At 44.9% G+C, this 23,239-nt stretch overlaps 1 protein-coding gene across 1 annotated transcript in view; it reads right to left on the bottom strand.

The window, feature by feature from the left end:
* GRK5 (G protein-coupled receptor kinase 5) overlaps nucleotides 1-23,239 on the bottom strand; it is a 156,675-nt gene that overhangs the window by 92,341 nt on the left and 41,095 nt on the right. The window contains exon 2 of the mRNA XM_039709375.1: nucleotides 1,632-1,727. Within this exon, the coding sequence (XP_039565309.1) occupies nucleotides 1,632-1,727 (96 nt within the window). The remainder of the gene's footprint in view (nucleotides 1-1,631; nucleotides 1,728-23,239) is intronic.

Below are 23,239 nucleotides of genomic sequence, written 5' to 3'. Positions count from 1 at the left end.
CCTTGTGCAATCACATCCAGCTCAACTCAATAAAAAGCAGAGTTACAGAACCAGGGTTTGGACCTTATTTCCCACTGTGGAAAAGGCAGTTGCTAGAATTCCCAGCTAACAGGTAATCACTGTAGTGACTGAAACCAAATCTGCCCAGAGATCCCACAACAGCTCTTGCCTGGTTACACCCCCAAATCATACACCAAAAAATGCAAAATAAATTACATTAGGGTGAAGCTGGCACACACAAAAAATGCCAGAAGTAGCATTTCAGAAACAGAAATAATTGGTAGACTTAATTTTTTTTAAGACTGCTCATTGTAGGATAGTACACCTTTGTAAAGAGAGAGCATTTTATCTGGAGCCATTTTCCCCTTTGGAAACCAAGGCTGACAGAACAATGGGGAGAATTCCCTTTGCAAATTACAATATATTAAGTCAGGTTTGCTTCCAGCAGGTTCTGTACCTTCAGAAATTGCTCAGGCTTTGTATGTTTGTCAACAGGGGAAAACCTACCCTCTATTCTCCTGCCTCCCCTCTTCTCTTTAACTCCTTTTAGCTACAACAGAAGGCTAAGGAAGAAAATTTTCCTGGGGGAGACCATGAAAAGAGTCTTCCAAACATTCCACATATTTTCTCTGCATAAACATGCTGTGGATTTCTACTGTAAATAGTGCCAGGGCACTGTCACTCAGACCCCAGGAGTTCACCCAAGTTAGACAAATTATGCTGCCCGTTATCTCAGTTGTTACAGATTCTTGCTTTTCATTCATTTCTTGCCAGTGGCTGGATTTTATGCATAGGGGAGAAAAGAAGCCTCAAATGCTGAAGTTAACCTCTTGCGGTGAGACCAGTAATCCTGGGCTTTCCAGGGGAGAATGCAGAAGGAGATAGCTACTAGCTTTGTCTGCCAAGGCAGCAGTCAAAAGAATGCTGAAATTTGGCATGTGTGAGCAGGAGAAATGCAGTGCTATGGAAATGGACACTGCAAGCTCCCTGCCAAATCTGCAGCATTTGGCCCACATGAATAAAACAAATTAAGTTAGAATACGTTTTTTTACATGTCCTGTAAAAAACCTCCATAAAGTTGAGTAGGGGATGGTGCTGCTGAGCTGGCAGAAGCCTGGCTGCTGCTCCAAACATCTTATCCACACTATAATTAATACTAAATTCAACTACAGGCAGCAAGGCTCATTTCCTCCCAGATAGGGAGATACTTACTAGAAGGAATGCAGGATGTGATGAGGGGATTCCTTTCTGAATGTGTTTTTACAGCCACACTGTTTTACAGCTCTCACACAGAGTGAGAGTCCCTGTCCCACACGCCAGGTATTGCCCAGCTGTGAAACCCCTTTGGGTCCTGGAACCTGTGTATGGAAAACAAAGGGCCTGGATGTTGCCAGCCCCATGCCCTGCCCTGCAAGTGCAGCATTCCAGCCTCTCCTGCCTGGTCCACAAACCCTTTTAGGAACAGAAAATGCTGAGTTTGCAAGGCAGCACCACGGGAGGAAGGTGCATTGCATGCCCACCTGTAAACTGACTCCTTGTAATGATGAGTGCCTTTAATGCCATTCTAATGAGCCAGTTCTGATAGAATGTTTTATTCATGCCGTGCTTCCAAAGAAGGGAGAAGCTCTTACCTATTGTTCTTCGGAGATCTTCACACTGGCTAATGTGAGGGAATTTCAGGATTTCCTTCCACTTTTTGCTTTTGCCTTTGCGTTTCCCTCCACCCCCTGCAGAGAGAGAAAAATCAGGATTAGATTGCTTTGGGGACATAGTTCCACCTGGAGTTTACCTGCCCAGTCACAATTCTTATGGATACCATTAATAATTAAAGCTGAGGGTTGATGCACAAGCAGATCCCTGGAAGTGTTCAAGGAAAGGCTGAATGGGGCTCTCAGTAATCTGGTCTAGCAAAAGATATCCCTGCTCATGGCAGGGGGGTGCAACTAAATGAGTTTAAGGTCCCTTCTAAGCCAAACCATTCTATAATTCTATGATAGAGATCAAATTTCAACTTGTTTCAACTCAAAACAGACCAAGGAGGTGGCATCTGGCAGAAGATCAGCTCACTAAAAGTTAGTGGGCTTGTTGCCCACCAGGTCCAGCTGAGATGACAGTGCTACCTCCAGCATCACCTCTTCCCCAACCAAGAGCCACTTCAAACAAGTAAAACAATCTGTAAAATTACAGTTCACACCTTTTCAACACAGATATCCCCCTTCTGGTTTTGGGACAAGCCTTGATTCTCTCCCAAAAAAGTGATGAAAAACTGAAAAATTCAAATTGAATTCCTGCCATCCCCTCCCACCCTCACATTCCATATCCTGCCAACATGGCACTACTGCTGCTCTTACATGCTCTGGTCACTGCTGCTTCCAAAGCAGAACTGAAGGAGAAAATTAATGGCTTCAAGAGGAAAAAATCACTTTTTGGTTCTTCTTTCTGTTCTGCTTGGAGAGGCTGTGCAGCCAGTGGAGGAGGAGCATCCCCCTGGACATGAGAGCCCAGATGCAGACTGGGATTCTCCAAGTCCCTGGATTTACTGCAATTCAGTCCCTGCACACAAAACCTGATCCACTTGAGTCTATTTTGCATGCACTGGCATGCTGAATGACTAATTCTGAGCTGAGTTAATTCTGTAGAGGGGTTGGTAGAGTCACAATTGCAGATTGAGAGTGTCTTGGGTCCTGCATGACATTACAGGCTAAATTAGGAGAGCACTGACTCAAGAAGTAGCAGACCACCAGAGAGAAAACAAGAGCCTTGTAGAAAAAAATCACAAGTATTGCTCTCTGTGGGGCATTTCTGATCACACAATGCCACCTTTGGCACAGGAGAGCTTTTGAATCTCACCTTTTATTCCTTTGCTTTTGACAGCCAATGGTTTTGCCATCATAGAGTCTGCCTTGAATTATTTTAAACTTCTTATTGACAGGAGCTGATTGTGTTTCTGCAGTATGTAATGTAGCTGAGATATCTGCACTGGCCATGCAGGAACCAGCTTGTTTGGATTTTCAGGAGCACAGCCCTGGTGTCCTTTCCAGGAATGAGACTGCAGGAGAGCACAGACAGCTGTGACTGCCTCCCTACCACACAGTATTCTGCAACACAGACATACCCATTGGGTCTGTCATGAATTCTGCCTCAAGGCCCCCCTCCAGTGCATCCCAGCCACTGCTGCTGAAGTAATTTCTTCCCCCATCCCTCTGCCCACAGCATCAGAGAGCTTGTATTGCTCTCTTGGTCTTGCATGCTGAGGGTCTTAGGTGAACTACAAAGTGCTTTAAGCATTTTGTGGGCTGGGCTGAGCACTGTGATCATCTGTTCACCAACTTCTGGAGCACATCTGTTCCCAGATGGCTCTGCTCTGGCTGCCAGTGGCCACAAAGGCTTGGATCCAGCAACCCTAGGGGTCTGCATTGGTTTTCTTGTCCCCAAAACCCCACTCCTGCCATCCTGCAGTGGCTCCTGCATGCCAGGCTGCCACCTCCACTTGCTCCTCTCTTCCTTCCTTCCAGGGGCATTTTCCTTTGTACTCCTGCCCTTATGCCTCATCACACTGTACTTACACTTCTCTCCCTGCACCCTCCCTTCTCATACTCCTCTGGGAAAATGATCCTTCCACCAGGAATTCCTGCTTCCTTCTCTCTTCCAGTCATTCTTTATGGCTGCATTTTCTTCTCTGAACCATTCTTCCCTGAACTTTTCTTCTCTTTGTGTTTTTCCTCACACTCATTCATCTCAGAATCACAGAATCCTGCAATATACTGAGTTGGAAAGGACCCATCAAGATCTCAAAGTCCAACTCCTGGCCGTGCACAGGCCACCTCAAGAAACACACCTGTGCCTGAGAGTGCTGTCCAAATGTTTTTTGAACTCAGACAGGTTTGGTGCTGTGAGCCCTTCCCTGGGGAGCCTGTTCCAGTGCTCAGCCACCTGCTGGGTGAAAAACCTTTTCCTGATACCAAACCTAAACCTCATGTGCCCCTCATTTCAAGACAGAGATGCTGCCTGGGGCAAGCAGGAGCTCTCTGCTCAAGGGATGTGCAGCTGCCTGGGCAGCAGTGCCTGCTCCAGCAGTATTTCCAAACACTTCTGGACACAGCAGGCAGTGGGGGTCAGCCAGGTGAAACCATCCTTTAGGCTGAATCTGCTCAACACTGGTACATCTTCACCCACTGAAGGTCTACCCTGTAGGCACAAGCACTGGAGATTCCAGAGCACACCTGCTTCTCCAGCCACCTTGACAGAAGTCCTCCCAAAAAGTCTCCATCTTGAGCAGCATCAAGCAACACAGAACACTGCAGAATAGCCCTTTGCTCTAAATGACAGCTCTGAGATTTGTGCAGAGGTGATATGATTCTGCCAAGCGGGGCCAGAACATCTTTAAAATCCATTCAATGTAAAATATGTATTGATGTATTTACATGGGATGATGTATTCCCGACATTAAATTTCCATCAAAACTAGGGAAGGGCTCTGCGGTCCCCCGTTACAACCGTGATCAATACAGCCAGCATGTTCCCTTCTCTTTTGTGGCTATCCTCCAAAAATAAGCAGCCCTGCCTGATGAATCATTTGCTCTTAGCTGAGTGTGAAGCAGCGTTCCTGCTTTGCTTGTGACGTCTTTATGTTAAAGATTCTGATCAAGTGCTTTAATCGACCTGACCTTTCCGCTCCCAGCTTTTCTTGTGGAGCCAGCAGTGTTTGCTGGCTCCAAACGTTAATTCTGGGGGGGTTTGAAGGACATAATGCAGTGAGGCAGCTGAGACACAGTAAATTGTCTAGCAGAGCTAAAAGCTAAAGGGGGAGGATTCTCTGAATGGGTCACGGTGCAGGTTGCAGAGGGAAGCTTTTCACACGTTGCCTCGATCGCTGCCTTTGCACCCTCTAGTCTGCAGAATTTGCATTCTTCAAGGCAGTTCTCAGGGCAGGACTTGACAGACATGCCATGTTTGACATGTAAGTTCCATCATGCGGTGTTGGAGGGTCTGACTGCTTTAAAATTTTGCTTTGCTGCTGACAACCAAAGGTGAGCTGCCAGCAGCAGCACGAAAGCTCAGCCCTGCTGCCTTGCCTGCACTCAACAACTCAGCATTTGCAAACTGAGGGGTGAAGCTAATTCTATAACATGTCAACCAGTCCTGCAGGAAACAGAAGCATTTGCTCTACATCCTACCTACTGAAAAATACATGGCATTTTTCACATCATCTCGTGATGCTGCATGGCAAATCTAGCTCTGATCTCTGCCTGTGAGGAGAGAGACATAACCAGAGGCACACATGTAAAACATCTGCCAGCAGGAGCTACCCTTAGCTTAAATTGCCTACCTTTTATTCCCCTCCATTATTCAGGATATACTTAATTTCCTAACACCAAGTGGAGACAGGAAAACACCTACATATTATTAAGCCAGTGAGATATTAAGCAGCTTGCCCAAAATTAAATGAGAAATCAGAGACAGAGGATGGAGCTGAAGATGAAGCTGAAGAAGCCAAGGCTTTGAGTCTCTTAATTCTGCTAAAGACAGCATCAAGCCATGCTCTTGCTCAGATGTTTGAAGATTATTTACAGAGTAAAACATATTGTTGGATTAATTTATTCCAGCACCATGCTCGTTTGAGTCTCTTAATTCTGCTAAAGACAGCATCAAGCCATGCTCTTGCTCAAATGTTTGAAGATTATTTACAACACACAGTAAAACATATTGTTGGATGAATTTATTCCAGCACCACACCCATAGCATGTTCCATTTGTGCCTCATGCCACCATGCAAGGTGGATTTTAAGGATGGATAATCTGGTTTACTACTGCTGCTCTGTTCTTGCCCAAGCTGATAGGACAGGAGCACATCCCATGCTGCCAGGCCTGGCTAATCCAAGACAGCCAAGTATTCCATCCAACTGTATTTATTGCAATCTAGTTAATCCACAGATCACTGGAGGATGACTACAGCTTCTATCTTCCACTTCACCACCTGGGTTGTAACCCAAGCTCTTCCCAACAACAGTAGAGAGCTCTGTGGCCTCAGCATGCAAGGCTTGATTACACAGTGAAAGCAGTGAAACAAACTCCAAAAATATTAAAAGTCAGAAAAATCATGGTTAGTGTCCTGTTTCCACCCACAAGATGTTCATGTTTCTTCTCTTCTCCCTCTTGCCATGCTTTCTGTCCTCTGTCCCAGGGAGGTGTTTGAAGCTATGTGTTCTATATGGAATTGCCATATTAGAGTAAGGTCTGGCCAGTATAGGATGGACTGCAGGCAGCTTCACAGGAAGATCTTGGAAAGCTGCTTCTGAAGTATTTGAAAAACATTAAATTTGTTCCATATTCTGTTAATTACATATGGCTAACAAAACATGAAGGTGTATGGCTTCCAAACAATTTCTTCTCCTTTTTTAGCATCTGTGCTACTTAGAATCAGGCTGTTCTTATGATCCTGGTTAACACCTTGCACTGTTGAATGCCCTCATGTCTCATGTGGGTGTGAATACCAAAGATTAGCTGTGTATTTGTGAAGGAAAAGAATACTAATTTTAATCTTGTTTTCCTAGAGCGCCTTGTCCTAATGAGACAGCATGAATAAAACTTACCAGCCCATCATTTTCCCCTAGGAATTTTTCATGTCTAATACATTCAGCCTCTAAGGCAAACAGTTTCACCCTTATTAGACCTGTTTCATGTGGAAGTTCTCCCAGGTTCACTATTCTTCTTTCCTATTAGTTCCACCCACACTCAGATGTACTAGCAAATAAAACCAGCTTGTTTTTAAAGAATAAAAGACTGCTTGCTCTCTGCCCTTCATCCTGCCTCTCTCCTCTGGGAAAGCAGAAAAAAACCCCAGGAACCCTGGTTTATTCCGAAAAGATCTTAGGTGATACTCCTGATTTAACCTGTGCTTAAAACAAGCACTTACAAGACCATCAGGAACCTCTTTATGAATCCCCTCCCGCCAGCCCAAGGAAAATGCCATGAGGATGAGGGCTGGATTTCTGAGAGCAGCTGGGTGTCCACCATGGGGTGCAGTGCCTCTGCAAGCCTGTCTCCAGAGGCTCTCTTTTATCAGATGCAATAAAAAGTCCACTGCAAGCCCCCAGAAGAGAATTGTGTTACACAGCTCCTCTTATCGACGCTGATCTGGTTTTATCTCCTGCAGCCTTTTCTGATGAGCGCGGATCTGGAGAGGCAGAGACCATGGTGAGGGTTTTGTGCCCACCTCCCCTGCTGCCACAGCACATTTGCTCACAATGCTGCTACAAATGCTTAAGCCTGACGGCCACTGTGTAAAACACCTCACTGCTTTTTGGGAATGAAGAGCAGATGTGCTTCATCCAGAGCCACACTGATGGGAAATTCACAAGCAAAAGCACAAGCAGAGTCAGGCTGGTTTTGCAATCTGAGGGCAAAATATTTTGTATACAACTGGCATCTAAAGTACTATTAACCTTGGCTCACAGAAGTCAGTGTTGATAAACACGTACTGCAGGGATATCTGCCTATGATTTAAAGAAGAGGTCAGGTAATACTGCAAATACTGATAAGAGGCTGAGACATGACTTTACCAACACATCTTTTATGTTAATTGTAATAATAATATGCTATAGTAACATCAACTGCCCTGAAGGGACAGAGAAAGCTAAGGGATTAGTCTTTGAAGACTGAACCTCAGGGCTTAACCATCATATGTCAAGGCCATTTTGTTACTGCCCTAGGAATAGAAAGGAGTCTTTGCACAAGCTACCTTCATGCCTGGTCAGAGCACATTGAAAGGACTTGACTAAACTTAAAAATCAAGCCTTTAATTTCTTCTCTAAGTCTTAAGTAGGCATCCCAGTTTGTGGCATTCTCCACACAAGAACCTAAGGGCTTAACAATCATATGTCAAGGCCTTTTTGTTCCTGCCCTAGGAATAGAAAGGAGTCTTTGCACAAGCTACCTTCATGCCTGGTCAGAGCACATTGAAAGGACTTGACTAAACTTAAAAATCAAGCCTTTAATTTCTTCTCTAAGTCTTAAGTAGGCATCCCAGTTTGTGTCATTCTCTGCCTGCATCCTCCACTGGATACTTTTAATGCATGTTTGAGATTATTTGAACAAGTTTTCTTTGGGTTTTGTGGGTCAGTTCACATATACTGGGTTTACATTTCACTGCTATGCTAACAGAGAGTTGCTTGGTCACAAATTTCCCTGGATGCAGTTTAATTTCCCCAACACAAGCACCTATAGTTGGTCTATTATGGTATCTCTCTTACACCTATTGTATTTAACTGCATTGTGTTTATGTGCAGCTGATAAATGAGCAAAAAGAGATTGTTGGCTTTTATACCACGAACAAAAATCATCCAAAAGATACAAATTCTATGGAAGATTTACAATCTATTAAAAAACAAACAAACAGTAAATCTTACAAGAATAAAGCCAGCTATAATCTAAAACAGTAAAATTGAGAAGAGCCCAAAATTTCAATTTCCTATTCTTGACCTCAGAGTAAACAAGGCTACTGGCACAAACCCAGGCATTTTTGTTGGGTTTAGAATGCACTACCATGTATTGGCTGATTCAACATATCTGGGGGACTGTTTGGGAACTGTTGAGAGGTTTTCTTCATCAATAGTGTGGATAACATAAAAAAAACCTGTAACACCTCTGTATCAATGATTACTATGGGAGATCAAGCTATTGAACAGAGTTGTTGAGATTCAAGGTTATCACCCTGCTGAAAATATTAAATCTCTCAGTGGACCTTTCCTCCCAGCTGCAGCTGAGACAGTATTTCAAAGTTCTACAGAATTCTGATGTAAAGACATGAAACCATTTCACTGTGATAACATTTGAGTCATCTCAGTTCTCTAACGTCAAAACATTATCATAGAACATATCAAATAGAGTGCTAAGATATCACTGCAACAAAATGGGTATGGTAAATTGACATTCTTTACTTTGTTAAGATGATGTTTCTATATTGTCAATAAGAAGGTAGAAAAAGCAAATCATCTTTTCTTTTAAGCAGACACTTTCCTGCAAACCCTTTAATTTTTGACAAAACTTCATTCTCTGAAAGGAAGATTCCTTTGTCAGAGATGTTCTCAACTGTCACATGCTCTGAAGTACACAAGAATTAAATAAGGAACGTGGTCTCCCCATAGCTGAATGTTTGAGTGACTCTAAATTCCCACATTTCTTACCAATTCCCTCCAGTTAATTTGCACAGCTGTGAGTTACACTGACTGTAAGAGACCTCCTTCCCATTCTTCCAAAGGAAGAATGCAAATCCCTGCTCCAGAAATCCCTCTTGAACAGGGCTTGATAACATCTTTCCAGGAAGGAACTCCTCTTTAAGCAATGGCTTTTAAACTTATGACCTGTTCTATATATTTATTACCCTGTTTAGCAACTTGCATGCAAGCTACAACCCATGCCTCCAAACCCAAACCTGCAAATGCAATGTGGGGTGGTCCTGTGCATGGTCAGGATGATCATCTTAGTGGGTGCCTTGTAACTCAGGATATTCTATGAGTCTGAACTCATCCCTCATCCACATGCATTGGTCATGAAAAATGACCTCACAGGTCATGCATTGCCCACAGAGACTGCCCAGGAGGATGTGTAGTGTTCCTGGATACAGCTGTGATCCTCAAACAGCCCAGATGCTCTCAGGGCTGGCCCCTATCCTGTGCATGGTCAGGATGATGATCTTAGTGGGTGCCTTGTAACTCAGGATATTCTATGAGTCTGAACTCATCCCTCATCCACAGTTCATGCATTACCCACAGAGACTGCCCAGGAGGATGTATAGTGCTCCTGGATACAGCTGTAATCCTCAAACAGTCCAGATGCTCTCAGGGCTGGCCCCTAAACCCAAAACACCTTACAGGGACTCCTGGGTCCTAGTCAGACACTGAGGTACGTGAGTGGAAACCTAAAAAGCTCTGCTGATTTGCTGATCCCTAACGTGCAGTTCTGATGTTTAGCAAGACATCACAATGTGCAGCACGAGACAGGCAGGAGCATTGCAAGGAAACCTGGCCCTGGTACAGGCAAATACAAGGGGCTCAGCTCTCCTGAAAAATATGATTCCACTTCCAGAGGGAGAACATGCAAAAAACCCAGCCCTGAGCAAGAAATTATGTGGGTTCTGTCTGTCCCTGTCAAAGAACTGTGTGGGCTTCTTCTCCTGCAAATAGTTCTGCAGTATCTTAAAAAATAACTTAGCCTCTGTGTTCCTGACATTTGAGTCTTACAAGGAGTATTTCTGAACTGTGGGGAGGAGATCCAGCTGGAGGGGAGGTGAGAATTCAAGTGTTCCTATCAGCAGTCTATAGCCAAGCTCCAAGAATTATGTTCTATTCTGTTTTTTTACCCTCACCTAAATAAACTTACCAACAAGACTAAAGAAAATATTTTTTGTAAACATCATGAAAAATTAATAACTTGAGACTAAAACAATAGCTTGTTTTATTAGGCCTGGCTGATTAATCAGTTCCACCAAAGTAGTAGAATTGGTAAAGCTTTGAGATGTCCTTACAAGAACCCAGAAATCCACATGTTAAAAATGGTGAAAATTAGGTTGGGAACCTCCTTAGTACATGTGTCTGGGCTGTAGTGCCAGAATTTTTTTAGGGGAATTTCCCTTCTGTGAGACCTTTTGCTTCCAGAGTCATCCAGGAAGAAAAGTACAGCATCACAACATGGCTCATACTAGGTAATGTTCTATTTGGGATCAGGATCAGACACGTTTTTTCTTCACCATAAAAGCAGATAACTACCATTGTCCTTGCTCCCCGTGGTCAAGCAACACACTAATTTCTCAGACATATTCCTAAAACATAAATTAAACCCTAGATACATGAGAAGCCTTTCAGACATGCCACAGGGGCAATGTGGAGAGGGGGTGACCCCCCCCGAAATGCCTGGTTACAATGAGCATTTGCCATTTGCAGTGACTGACTGGCAGAGGGGAAGAGGTGTGGGCACAAGCATTGATTTGGAGGAAGGAGATTCCATGTGGACACCAGGGAAAGCTGTAAGAGGGTGCACGGGACAATGCAAAAGGACATGGCCAGCTTTAGGAGAGACCTCCCCCTCCCCTAGCTACAAAGCCTGGCTTTGTCCCCATCATCTTGTCCAAGGTACCAACAGCTGCTTTCTGTGCATGGTGCTGCTAGATCTCCTCTGAAACCACAGAAAACATCCTTTTTATAAACCACTGACAGCCCAAGACGTGATGGTAACAGTATTGTATGCGTCAGCTTTTGGGATCATTATTGTAAAAGGTTACAGAAGGGATTTGGGTTAATGGAGGTAATCTGTGATTATCTGATGCAACAGATTGTTCTGCCAGTGACTCATTCCTTCTGCCACAATATACTGTGGGCTGCAGCTGCAAATAGAGAGCAGGATGGAGCTGGCTCCCAAGCTAAGACTGTCCCTGCTGTCTGGAGAAAACCCTACAAGAGGGGGTGCCAAGGCACTGCAGGTGTGTGACAGCCTGGCGCAGCTTTCCTGAGGGGAGTGGGCTGCAGAAGTGTACTACAGTCACTCATTCAGGGGTGTTACTATAGCTACCAGTTGAAGGACTCAACACAAAAAGCAGAACTAAAAAAAAAAAAAAAGAAAAAAAAAAGAAAAGAAAAAATTAGGAGGTGGAAGACAAAAAACAAGGGAACTTGCAGAGCGAAGGCAGAGGGTTCCTCTGATTAGCTAATGAAGTGCTTCAAAAGCAGTGACTGAAAAATGAGGCTTGAAGGTTGCATGGTGTAAGCGTCAGATGATGCAAGCAGCTGGCCCAGCTCGGCTGCCTCTCCCACCCACCCACCCGGCTGTCTTAATAAACACAAAACAGAGCTCTGTGCCAGCCATGGATTAACTATTTCCTCATGGCTCACACAGTCCTGCACTTCCACTGCCTCTCACTGCAGCCCTGGGGCCACAGCTAAAACAAGGTATTGATTTGGGCCACCAGCCCCCTCTGAGAGCAACGTGGCAGCAAAGATCCTGCCACCAGGGACTCCAGGAGAGAGCAAAAGCTAAGTACTGTCATAGCCTGGAAGATGAAGCAAGAAGAATAAACAGCCCCATGCAGCAATCCCACACCTCCCAGTGGAAAGCCCCTGCCTCTGGTCTGCATGCCCAAGGTGGCCCAAAGCATCAAAAGCAGCTGCAGCCAGGGATGGGCACTTCTAATATGTACATAAATCTAAATAAATGTATGATTCCCACTCACATGCTTTCCTGACAGCCAGCTGCTCCCTTTGCTTGCTGTTACCGTCACTCAGAGATTAATGTCGCTGCCTGGGACAGCTTATTAGCAATTTTTATTACAAAGCATATACATTTGGCTGGTGGTGGGCAAGAGCTAAGCCTTTGAGTAAATAAAATACCAGGACAGCTCGCAGGGAATGACAGAGAACAGATATCTGTGGGGTCTTTACCCTGGCTCTGAAAGCCAATAATGGCAGGGGGTCAGAGATCAGAGGCTTAATTGTCCAGTGAATTAATGGTGACGAACGTCTGTTTCCCCTCTTGTTAAAACTGACACCAGATATTTCAGAGAAAGCAGAAGCACTCTTGGCTACAAAGGAATGTTTTGAAGGCTGAGGCTGAGATTGTTGCCAGCCCCAGCCCGTCAGAGCAGCGCAGGTCAAACGAAGTCACTGCAGGAAACTGCTGCTGACTCCAGCACAAACCAGAACCTTCTGGGCCCAGTCGAGCAGACACAGATTACCCTGCTCCCTTTGGAAAGAAACATTGCTTGCTTGTATTTAATAAAAAAGTCAGATCTAGAGATTTGAATATACAAGCATTAAAAAAAAATATTGGAGGAATGCGAATTGCACCATAAAAATCATCCTGCGCTTGTTTCCTGTCATTTTGAGGAAAAATAGAGAGCAACGAGAAAAAAATTACCAGCATATATTAAAAAATGCAAAAAAACTCTGTAAATCTTCCCTCTCCAGAAAATGTCCCTCTTTCATTGTCCTGCACAACCCTGGTTCAACAACGCATCTCTTGGTGGAAATTGTCATCGTGGGAGGAGTAAGGAAACTGGGAAATACACGGGGACCACTTTCACCCAGTTACTGACATTTTCTGAAGCTGCCTAATACTTTTCTATTGAAATAACTTCCACAGGGAAGAATGAGGTCTACTTATTTATTTTCTTCCAGTTGCTCAATCTCATTGCAATTCAGATTTTCATGTGTAGCTGTAAGAAGAAGGATGAAAGCTTCCCTTTGTTTTAAGGTGGTTGTGTTAGCTTTGAGCTGTTGTGAAAGAGACTGTAGTGCACATCTTTCCTCTTCATTTGAATACACGTGAACCCCTCTGGTGTTTAATTTAAGCTTCACAAACAAGGAACAAGCACTTTCTGAATATTAAAAAACACAATCTCAACCTACCAGTCAGTTTTTGAGAAGCATAATGTGACTTCTTACGTGGCAAGTAATCCCCCTCATTAGGGGACAGGCTGATACCTTTAATTAACAGTGGTAATATATAACCTGTTAACAAGGATGCATAACCCTGAATTAGGTGACTGAAGTCTAAGTATTCTTTCAGCAGTGTTTTCTAAGGGGTCATGATGACTGCAGAACAGCCACACTGGTTTTCAAGTCAATCTATGTGCTCAGTCTCTGGCTGAGCTAATTATAATGGTGCCTTTAGCATCACTGTCTTTAAGTGTCTGCCAGCATGTCCCTAACAAACCACCAGGTCCATGTTTTCCTAGCCCAGACAGAAGAGTCTGATTATCAGGTCAGAGTTCATCAATCTCCAAGGCCAGGCTCCCATCCCACATGAATCCAGCTTGCTGAACTTCAATTACCAATGGAGAAGTAACAAGACATCATTGAACAGTGCATTTGTTTGCTTCTTGCTGCTGCCCCTAATCACTACCTGGGGGAGGAAGGCTGCTGGGTCCTCAAAGGCTAAAAAGACTTAACATGGTCCTAAGGGCTAAGGGAGGCATCTGGCTCAGCATTTCCAATGTGAGGGTGGTCTGACCTTCACATGGGCACCAGACATCTGTCCCTGCAGGCCCCGTGGCCCCTGTTGTCCCAGCTGAGCACAGCTAAGAGAGGGGCTTTGGAAAGGCCTGTGAGCTGCAGTCTGGGGAAGGGCAGAGGTCAGGGTGCAGCTCACACAACCTGTAACAGTGCTGGTGGCACAGAGCACAGCACTGCAATGCCAGCAGCATGACTGGCTATAAAGCCAATTGCACGGAGTGTGATTCTGATAAATGAGGTCTGTGCACTGCTTGTGTGGCACTTGGAGTCACTCTAGAGCTGAACAGACCTTACAAGGAAGTCACAATCTCTGCAGCAAGAAACACTTTCTGTTCAGGTGTTTTATGAAACCCATTTTTTAGTCTTGCTATCATCGTTCCTTGTCGGGTGTCATGGCAGAGAAAAGAAATACAGCCATTGCTTTAGATAATATTCTGATTTTCAAACTCATCAGAGAAAAACCCCAAGCATCTAGGCAGAAAATCCCAGCCTCCTTATCTCATCCAAGTGCCCCAGTGATGACGCCACACGCTCTGCACTGTGCTGAGCAACACAGCAGCAAACACTGATCTTCGTGTCTAAGCATCTAAGCCCAAGTGGCCCATGTGCTATTTCAGCACCTCCTGGGACCATTCTGGGAGATAATGTAATTAATATTATCTTGGTGACGGCTATTTACCACATCCCACTGGGAAACTGCAATCTGTGCTCGTGGAACTTGAACCCAATTAATACCCACTTCCTACCAGCTTCAGGTGTCTCCTAATTTGAAGACACATTTACAGACAAAACAGGTCAGTAACTCTTCCCAGTGAGCCAAACAGCATCTTAATCACTCGTGTTTAATAGGAAACAAAGGACTGAGCACTGATAAAGTTCACCATTATGCTTTTGAGGAAAAGTGACTACAGAACAATCTGATAACAGGAGAATTTGCTTCCTGTGTAACTCGATATTTATAAACCCTCTCAGCAAGGGGGCAAAAAGGAAACCATTTCAGCTGGCTGAATTTAACATTCCAAAACACGTTTTAAAATGACAACACAAACAGGACCCCAGCTGAAAACAGTGCTTCTGGGAAAAACATGCAGGAACAAGAGGGGACAGGGAGGCCAGGGCTCCTGGCACAGGCTCTCCAGGTGCCTGGGGACATTCCTGCACCTTGCACAGCACAGAGCCACCCCCAGCAGCAGCAGCAGGGGACAGGTGTCAGGGCAGCAGGTGGAAGCAGGATTGTCCTGGCTGTGCTTTCCACCTTTGATGGAAGGAATGACTGGATTTAACAGCCTCCCTGTCTCCAGCAAAGATCCAAGTGCCTCTACAGGTATGAAGACAGGGGATTTTTTTTCAAGGTAAATGCTAGACTTTAAATCTTCTTCAGTTATTTTCTCTGCTTTTCTATAGTTAATCCTTTTGAAATGCAGCCTGTGATTGCCCTAAAACCTGTCTCAAGAGAAGAACTAGTTCTCAACCCCAACAGCCTCAAGCCCAGCACCTACAACTGCAGCTGATTTTATCAGGAACCACAAATTCCAGCAAGCCCTTCAACAAGCCCCTTGTGAGAGGGAGAGATAAGGACCTGAACTGAGGAGTGCCCTCTGCACAAAACTGCAAGTGCAGAGTATTTCTGGAGTAAGTGCTGTTTTCCAAGGTTTCCTGGTATGGAAGTTTTTCATGGGTGTATAACGTGGGAGATGTGGAAGAGTGCTTCAACCCCAACAGCCTCAAGCCCAGCACCTACAACTGCAGCTGATTTTATCAGGAACCACAAATTCCAGCAAGCCCTTCAACAAGCCCCTTGTGAGAGGGAGAGATAAGGACCTGAACTGAGGAGTGCCCTCTGCACAAAACTGCAAGTGCAGAGTATTTATGGAGTAAGTGCTGTTTTCCAAGGCTTCCTGGTATGGAAGTTTTTCATGGGGGTATAACATGGGAGATGTGGAAGAGTGCTTACGGTGAGAGTAAAAAAAAAAAAAATTATTAGTATTTTATGCCTAAAAAGGCAATGTTCTTAATTATTAAAAAATAAATGTTTATCTCCCAGAGGCAGAAAAACAATTTTGGGGGGGAAAAAAGCCCAGCAGAAGGTGCAGTTATTTTGTTTCACATTTTCCACATTAGTAGTTGACAAAGCCATTTGCACTTTGCTGCCTTGGCTTCAGATTATCAAGTAAAAGATTTCTGAGTTGCTTTTAAAGTACATAAATAAAAATAATAAAACCAACACAACCCTTGGCTTTTCAGCAGTGCCCTCTACTTAAAGACACAAAAGCATTTTGCAAACAAAAATAGGGAAAGCTTTTCCAGCTCAAAGATTAATTTTGCCCTCACATAAATTAGCATGACTTTTACAGTCGTGTTGAGACACTCCACATGTGCAACTGGGAAAAGAAATTATCACAGGCAGTTTAAATGCTCAGCTTTAATTAGGAAAAATAAAACCAGACCCATTCTTCTTGAAAAGTTTTCCAGTTGATATTGTCAGAAGACACAAGAAAGCTAGGGCTAGCAGGAACAGCATTCTTAAATTTGTTTTAAGCTGCCCAGCTCTGGAGAGAGAACACACACAGGTGTGGATGCCCTCCATCAAAGGGCTGGTCACTTGTCCAGTGGTTGCACATCACCTTCCTCCTGCTGAGAGAACAAGCAGCTGGAGAGAGCAAGAAGATCTGCTGAGAAAAGCCTGACACTCGCCCTTTACCAGACACCGAGGATCCAATGGCACGGATGTTTAATTACTTCCACTGCTCACAGGACAGCTCAGCATTTGCTTTTCTGCAGTGCCTGGGGACCAACAAACTCAGGACCTCTTTGTACGAGGCAACACATGAACACAGATCCCATCTCCAAGAGTTTCCAGCTCGGTGCAGCAGCCAAAAGCTCTCCCCGTGACATCCTGAACCCGCTGCAGTCGCTGGGGATGCTGCCTTTGCCTTCAGCAAGGGTTAGGATTTCATCCCCTGTGGCTTTAGAGGGTCACAGTTTTCCCACTCATCAACACAACTGCTTTCTGAGGAAGGCCCATTTTTCAAAATGGGGTGGTATTACTGAAAAAACATGAAAAGTTGCCAGGAACAATCAAGGGCTGTAAATGCACTGCTGTCCAGAGCTGACTGCATTTCAAATAGATTCAATAAAAACATGATGATGGAAAGAACATTGAAAAATTAAGAGCAAGTCAGACCAGGTGTTTCCCCTCACTTTCACCCTGACATTTCTTGTCTTTCTGTCTTCTGCCCATCTCTAACATTTCTACCATTAACTACTTATTTTATTTTCCCATTTTGTCCTCTTTTCACCTCTTGTTGACTATCAGCCTCTGAGACACGTTCTATCTCTGACCTGTTCCAAACTGGACTGCTACCCCTCCATATCCTTCCTGCTCTTGAAAGCAACCCTAGAAATAGGGCCTTGGAGCCTCTTGCTCTTCCCTTCCCTCATTTCAGGGAAATGTCTCTAGGAATGCCCTGCAACAGGCATGCACCAGTCTCTGAAGAATAAAACACAAGGGATTTTCCATCTGAAATCACTCGCCACAGGCCTGTTCATCCTCTTCAGGAGCTGACACAACTGAATAGAAAGAATTTATGGCAATTTGCTCACACACACAAAGGAAAAGAAAAAAAAAGCCAAGAATAGCACTTTGGTCTTGTCCTGAAATCCAAGAGAGATACAACAGCAGATGTCTTTCATCTATATGACCTTTTCCACTAAGACAAAGAGAGACAGGATATTAAATCACAGTTTAAGATTTTTATGACTCTTGGCAAGCATTTATTTATTATGGGTTTGTTTGTTTTGGGACTTTGTTTTTAGGCAAAGCGTTATTTTTTGTACTTTTCATGGAACTCCAACCGAAATACCATAAAAACGTCTGAGACAAATTTCTTGTGAGTGATTTGCACAGTTTCAAAGTCACAGGCTGACTCCCCTTCCAACTCACATTGCTCAGAGCAGCGTGTTTAAACCAGAACAACCCTATGACACGAAGACTGCAATTATTTTTTCACAAAGTCATGGGAAACCTGGCTGGTATGTGCCATCATCATGTGAGGGGGACAGCAAATCCTTTAACCAGCAGATCTAGATCAGGAAACATGCTCAAAAGCTGTGCCATGTCCAGTGAAAATCCCTCAGTGGCTGCAGTGGGGAACACATGGTGACAGCAGGACACAGCACGAGGAATGTGAGAGAAAACACAGATTAATTGCATTTGTCTTCTTAATTTGCTTACACCCTTGGCTGGAGAGGAGCTCTCCCCACCATGCTCAGCTTACCTTACAGATGACTAAGCAGACAGGAGGATAGGGATGGCACCAGGAAAGACAAGCCAGGGGAAAGGACATTAACCTCAGACCCTGGGAGGATTAGTTCTAAGTCCTTCCTCTAGCACAGGTTTCTCGCATGATTTTAGGCAAAACGCTGGGCTGTGTAAACACCTTGTGAAAGTGAGGGCTCTGTGGTCACAGATGGGAGGTAGCTGAAGCTGACACAGGTCTGCTCAGCCAGCCCCTCTGCCAGGGGCTGTTACCCTTGGAGAGCAGCAGGTTTAATGGGCTGTGCTCCTGATTCACAGCTGCTGAGACTCCCCTTGGCCAGCGGGCTCTGATCCCTGCCTGCAGGCTCATCCCCCTAAAGCTCCACAGCATCTCCACTCTGAGCCCTTCATCTTGCCCTCAGTCAAGATAACACAAACCCAGAGCATTTCCTAAGCCTCTCTTTGATATTGATGGGTGTAAATACATTAAAGACCAAGAAACCCTAAAGCCTGATAGAAATTTTCAGTGAAATGCTTTTCCCTCAGAAAATACCAATCAGCCAAAAGTAAATGTTTCACAGATGTGTCACTTCTGATAACATTTTATTTTTAAATGTAGGAAATTTAAAAGGTCTTCAGTAAGATTAAAACAGTGTTTCAACTCCTGATTCCAAACTCTTTTACCCCCTTTAAAATACTACATTATACCACGAGGAATAAAATAAAGATGCTGTTACCATTTATTCCCAAATAAAACATATAGGCTGAGTTCAAACATTTTTCTCCCTCGGATTTATTTCACAGCATATTAGAAATGTTTGTGTTCCCTTTGTCTCAGAATAGAAATGTTTTCCTGAAATTTGGGAAGGAAAACAAACAAACAAGCAAAACCCCAAAACAGGACAACAGCAGAACCTTTGGCCCTCAAAACCTCCCCAAGGCCCTCAGCTCTTGCAGTCGTGAGGGCAGGTAAGGACAGGCTGGAACTCTGCGTGTTCTTTCTGAGTGACTAAAACACGACATGGGCCAAATGCAACCACATGATACTTCCAAAACGAGAACACATATGGCTGAGCATTTCTGAAAAGTCAAAATCTGCTCGCACCCGAAATCAATGGGCGTTTTACTCTTGACTTCTTGGAAGCAGGGTTAAGTCAACACCGGGTAAGACGGGAAAATCCCAATCAGAGATCAAGCACAGCGTTCCCCCTCAAGATTATTCATAAAGTGTGTGTAGACGTCATGAGAAAACAGAAGGTGCTACAGTGCTGTTATTTTTAAGCTGAGGGTGAGAAAATAGGCAGTGAAGCGTAGAGCAGAGCTTCATACGTTGCTTTGTCACCAGTCTTGTTAAGGAGCTTGGGGAATTTATTTTAGGGAGAAAAATTTCGTAGTTATTTCTGCTTCTTCCATTCAGAACAGACTTACTTTTACATGAACTTCTGCAGGTTTTTTTTTAATACTTCTGTATTTTCGGAAGGTATTTCTTTGTGAATGCTGTTTTTCTGTGACCCACCCCATTTTCAGAACCACTAAAATTGCCAGGAATACTTCTTTAAACTACCTAGAAGACATCAGAAGTTATATTCAGAATTTAAATCAGGTCCTAGCTGCCTGCAAAGCTTTTGCAGAATTATGTCTTCCTTCTTTTGCAAAGAGCAATCAATTTGGAGAAGCTGAGGCAGACACTGAAGTGGATCACAGGGAGCATCTGTGCACAAAAAAGGGAGACCAGTTCCAATCATCAGCATTGCAGGACTGTAATCCTTGAACTCAGGCATGAGCAATTATCAGTGTGAGAGCATAATTTATTCCTTGTAGTCAGACACAAGATGGATATCCCATTGGGCACCAGTTAGATTGTTATACTCATTTTAGAAAGCTTAGCAATACCACTTATCATGTATGAAACAGCACTAATGGCAGGCAGATGAGTTTAATAAAGGGATTCACTAAGTTAGCCCTGCTTTCATTATGCAGGGTGGGGGCAGAAGTCCTGGCATGTAAAAGCAAGTACAGCAGCTTCTAGAACTTCCATACTGAAATCTTCCTTTGCCTGAAATCTCTCAACTGACTACACACCCTCATTCATGCAAACTTTTAGAGTATGCTACTCAATTCACCACAAGAAAGGAAATATAAGAAAAGCACAAGATTTCAGCTCCAGGACCTTAGATCCATACCTAACTAACTGACAGCACACAGGGGTAATCCTGTCTGCATTATGATTAACAACCCTCCCACCCCACCTGTCTGACAATCAACAAGGGAAAAACCCAGAGACTCCTCTTTGTATCTCCCAGCCAGGATTACAGCCCCCATCTCAATAAATGCACTGGCAGCTCACAGTTTGTGAGCAGCTGGATCCAGATCCAGCAGCTGGGACCTCCCCTCATTACAGCCCCCATCTCAATAAATGCACTGGCAGCTCACAGTTTGTGAGCAACAGAGCCTGATCCAGCAGCTGGGACCTCCCCTTGCCATCCGCCGGGATGACGCTCCCCAGGAGCCATCCCTTCCTTCCCTGTAGCTGCCTTTCCCATCCCAGAGCTGACCAGCCTCAGCCACCCGGCTCATGAAGCTGGACAAAAGCAGCCACTCAGTGTGGCTTGGCCAAGGTGTAAAATATCTCAGACAGGAATTTGGGTTTGCTCAGCCCAGCAGTCCCAGGCGCAACTGCGACACCCGCAATTAGGGCTTGCGGAGAACACACATCGTTACAGCTTCACCCTTGGGCATTCACCAAAAGAGAGATTTGCTTTTCTAATTGGCTCAATATTTTGAGAAGGTAAATGGTGAATAATAACAGCCTCGGCAGGAACATGAGACGGGATGAAAGCAACACAAACTCCCCGTTTACGCTGCCGGCTTCGTGGCGTGAGCCACATGTTGATTGACTTCCAGCCCTGGGAGGAAACTGTCCTGCAGAAGACATCCCTCCTCCCTCCCAGGACCACGGGGAGCGCCCAGGGACACCTCTCCTGGCTTTGGTCACCTCAGCTGGCTTTTGGCCTCGGCGAACTATGCTGCATTTCTGTGCAGCTTCAAACCTCATTTGCAGAGCGATAAGTTCCCCGCGGAGTTAGGAACTCGCTTCCCTTATTGCAGAGAAGAAATAAACAGCTCTTTGAGGGGAATGGCAGTGTTTAATTTGCATGGGCTGGATACTGTTCCAGAGTTTAAGCTAGGTAAAATGTTAATTTCTGCAAAGGACTTCCTCAGCAAAAGCAGCTTTATAAATGGAATTTGATAAAAACAATAAATCTAATATTTTCTTCAGAGATTCTTAAACCCATATGCTCAGTCCTCTCAAACACAAGGAAAAAAAATCAAAATAGCAACATCCATCATGAGGTTAACTACAACTGGTCACACTTAACCTCTGATAATTTAGCCATGAGGAGTACCTTTTGCTCATAAAAGCTGCAGCAAATGTAATGCAATCTATAAATATCACTGAGGCCACCGGTGGCTGAGCTGTGGAGTTTAACCTCTGGGTTGCTGATTTAAATGTGCTGGGCTATGAGCACAGCATGCTGCAGCCTGGATGCTGCCTGGGTTCAGGGCTGACAGATGTCCCTTCCTAGAGCTGGAGAGGGGGATGAATGAATGAAAATCCTGCACACCATTCATGGCTGCCAAACAGCTCATTTTTAAATGCAACCGAGAGTGGCATCCTTCCACCGCCTGCTGATACAGCTCCAAATGCTTCTCCTGCACTCAGTCTACCTTTTTATTTTTCTGTGCATGCCATTGTTTCAAGTTTTTTTGCTTTTGTGCAAAAGCCTAGAGCCTTCTCGCCTCAATGCCAGGGACATAATTCTGCTGTTTGCAGGGAGGAGCGTGACCTCAGTCTTCTGCTCTCCCCGAAAGAGCGAATCTTCCATTGACGTCAAGGGCTCTGCACACAGAGGGAGGGAGATAAGCACATTGCAGGCAGGATCTGCTTCGTGAATGAGAATTTTGCTGTAGGAATTTACAAGCCTCTCACAGTCTCCTCCCTCGATTAAAGCCGGTGGGATTATTTCACAAATTCAGCTGCTGAGCCCCGGCTATTGGGAATCCGTCTCGCACAGGGCTCTCTGCTGTTAACCCAGCCCAGCTGCTTGGGCAAGCCAAAAACCACCATTATCTGAGAAAAGCATGTCAGATGTAGAGAGGGTCGTGTCAGAGGGGAGCTGCTGACGCCTCTCTGTATGCATCTCACACCTGTGAGCTCTGAGGGGCTCTTACAAAACCTGCATCCTGCTTGTGGTGCAGATTTTAAGCAATACGGACCTGTGGGTTAAATTAGCAGGGGTTATACCCAGCCTTATGCATTCCCTCCCTGAAGGAGAAGATGGGGCTGTCCATGGGGCTCAGCACAGGGCTGCAGATGAGCTCTCTGTGAGTGGGTGGCCAGGGCAGGCTGGGCAGCACGGGCAGAGCAGGCACCCTGGGAAGGATCCCTGGGAGCAGGGCTATACCAGCTGAGAGCCCCTGCCCACCAGCCTGGGCACAAGGCCACCCCAGCGTGGCACTGCTGCTCACGTGTCTGCAGCAAACCTGGGCTGTGGGGTCAGGGACCTTTGGATCATGCTCTGCTCCATGTGCAGCGTAGCCCGGGGTCAGCAAAGGGCTGACAGCCTCCTCTGCCTCACCTCCTCCTCTGCAGTGGAGATTCCCAGCCTCACTTGGCTCCTGGGTCCTCTGGGACACCAGCACGGGGAAGCAACCTTGAGCTGCCCTGTTTACAGACAGCACAGCACCCTGAGAAACACCCCCTGAGAGGACAGCACTCCGCACGAACACCAGGCTCCTGAGCAAAGCTGCTTATTACAAATACCATTACAACAACACAAACCAACAGCACAATCTGATTACACCGTGGTGTACATTTAACCAGGATTATCTGATCCTGCATTTGTGTGCAAGCTTTCCCCTCCTCTCACGCACAAGGCTGCTTCACATTTATTTTTGTGCTGTTCTGCAGAGCATTGC

This window comes from Passer montanus, unplaced genomic scaffold (genome assembly GCF_014805655.1).
Source record: "Passer montanus isolate IOZ18808 unplaced genomic scaffold, ASM1480565v1 scaffold21, whole genome shotgun sequence".
NCBI lineage: Eukaryota > Metazoa > Chordata > Aves > Passeriformes > Passeridae > Passer > Passer montanus.
The sequence above is the reverse complement of the archived record's forward strand: the minus strand, read 5'-3'. Positions and strand labels throughout refer to the sequence as shown.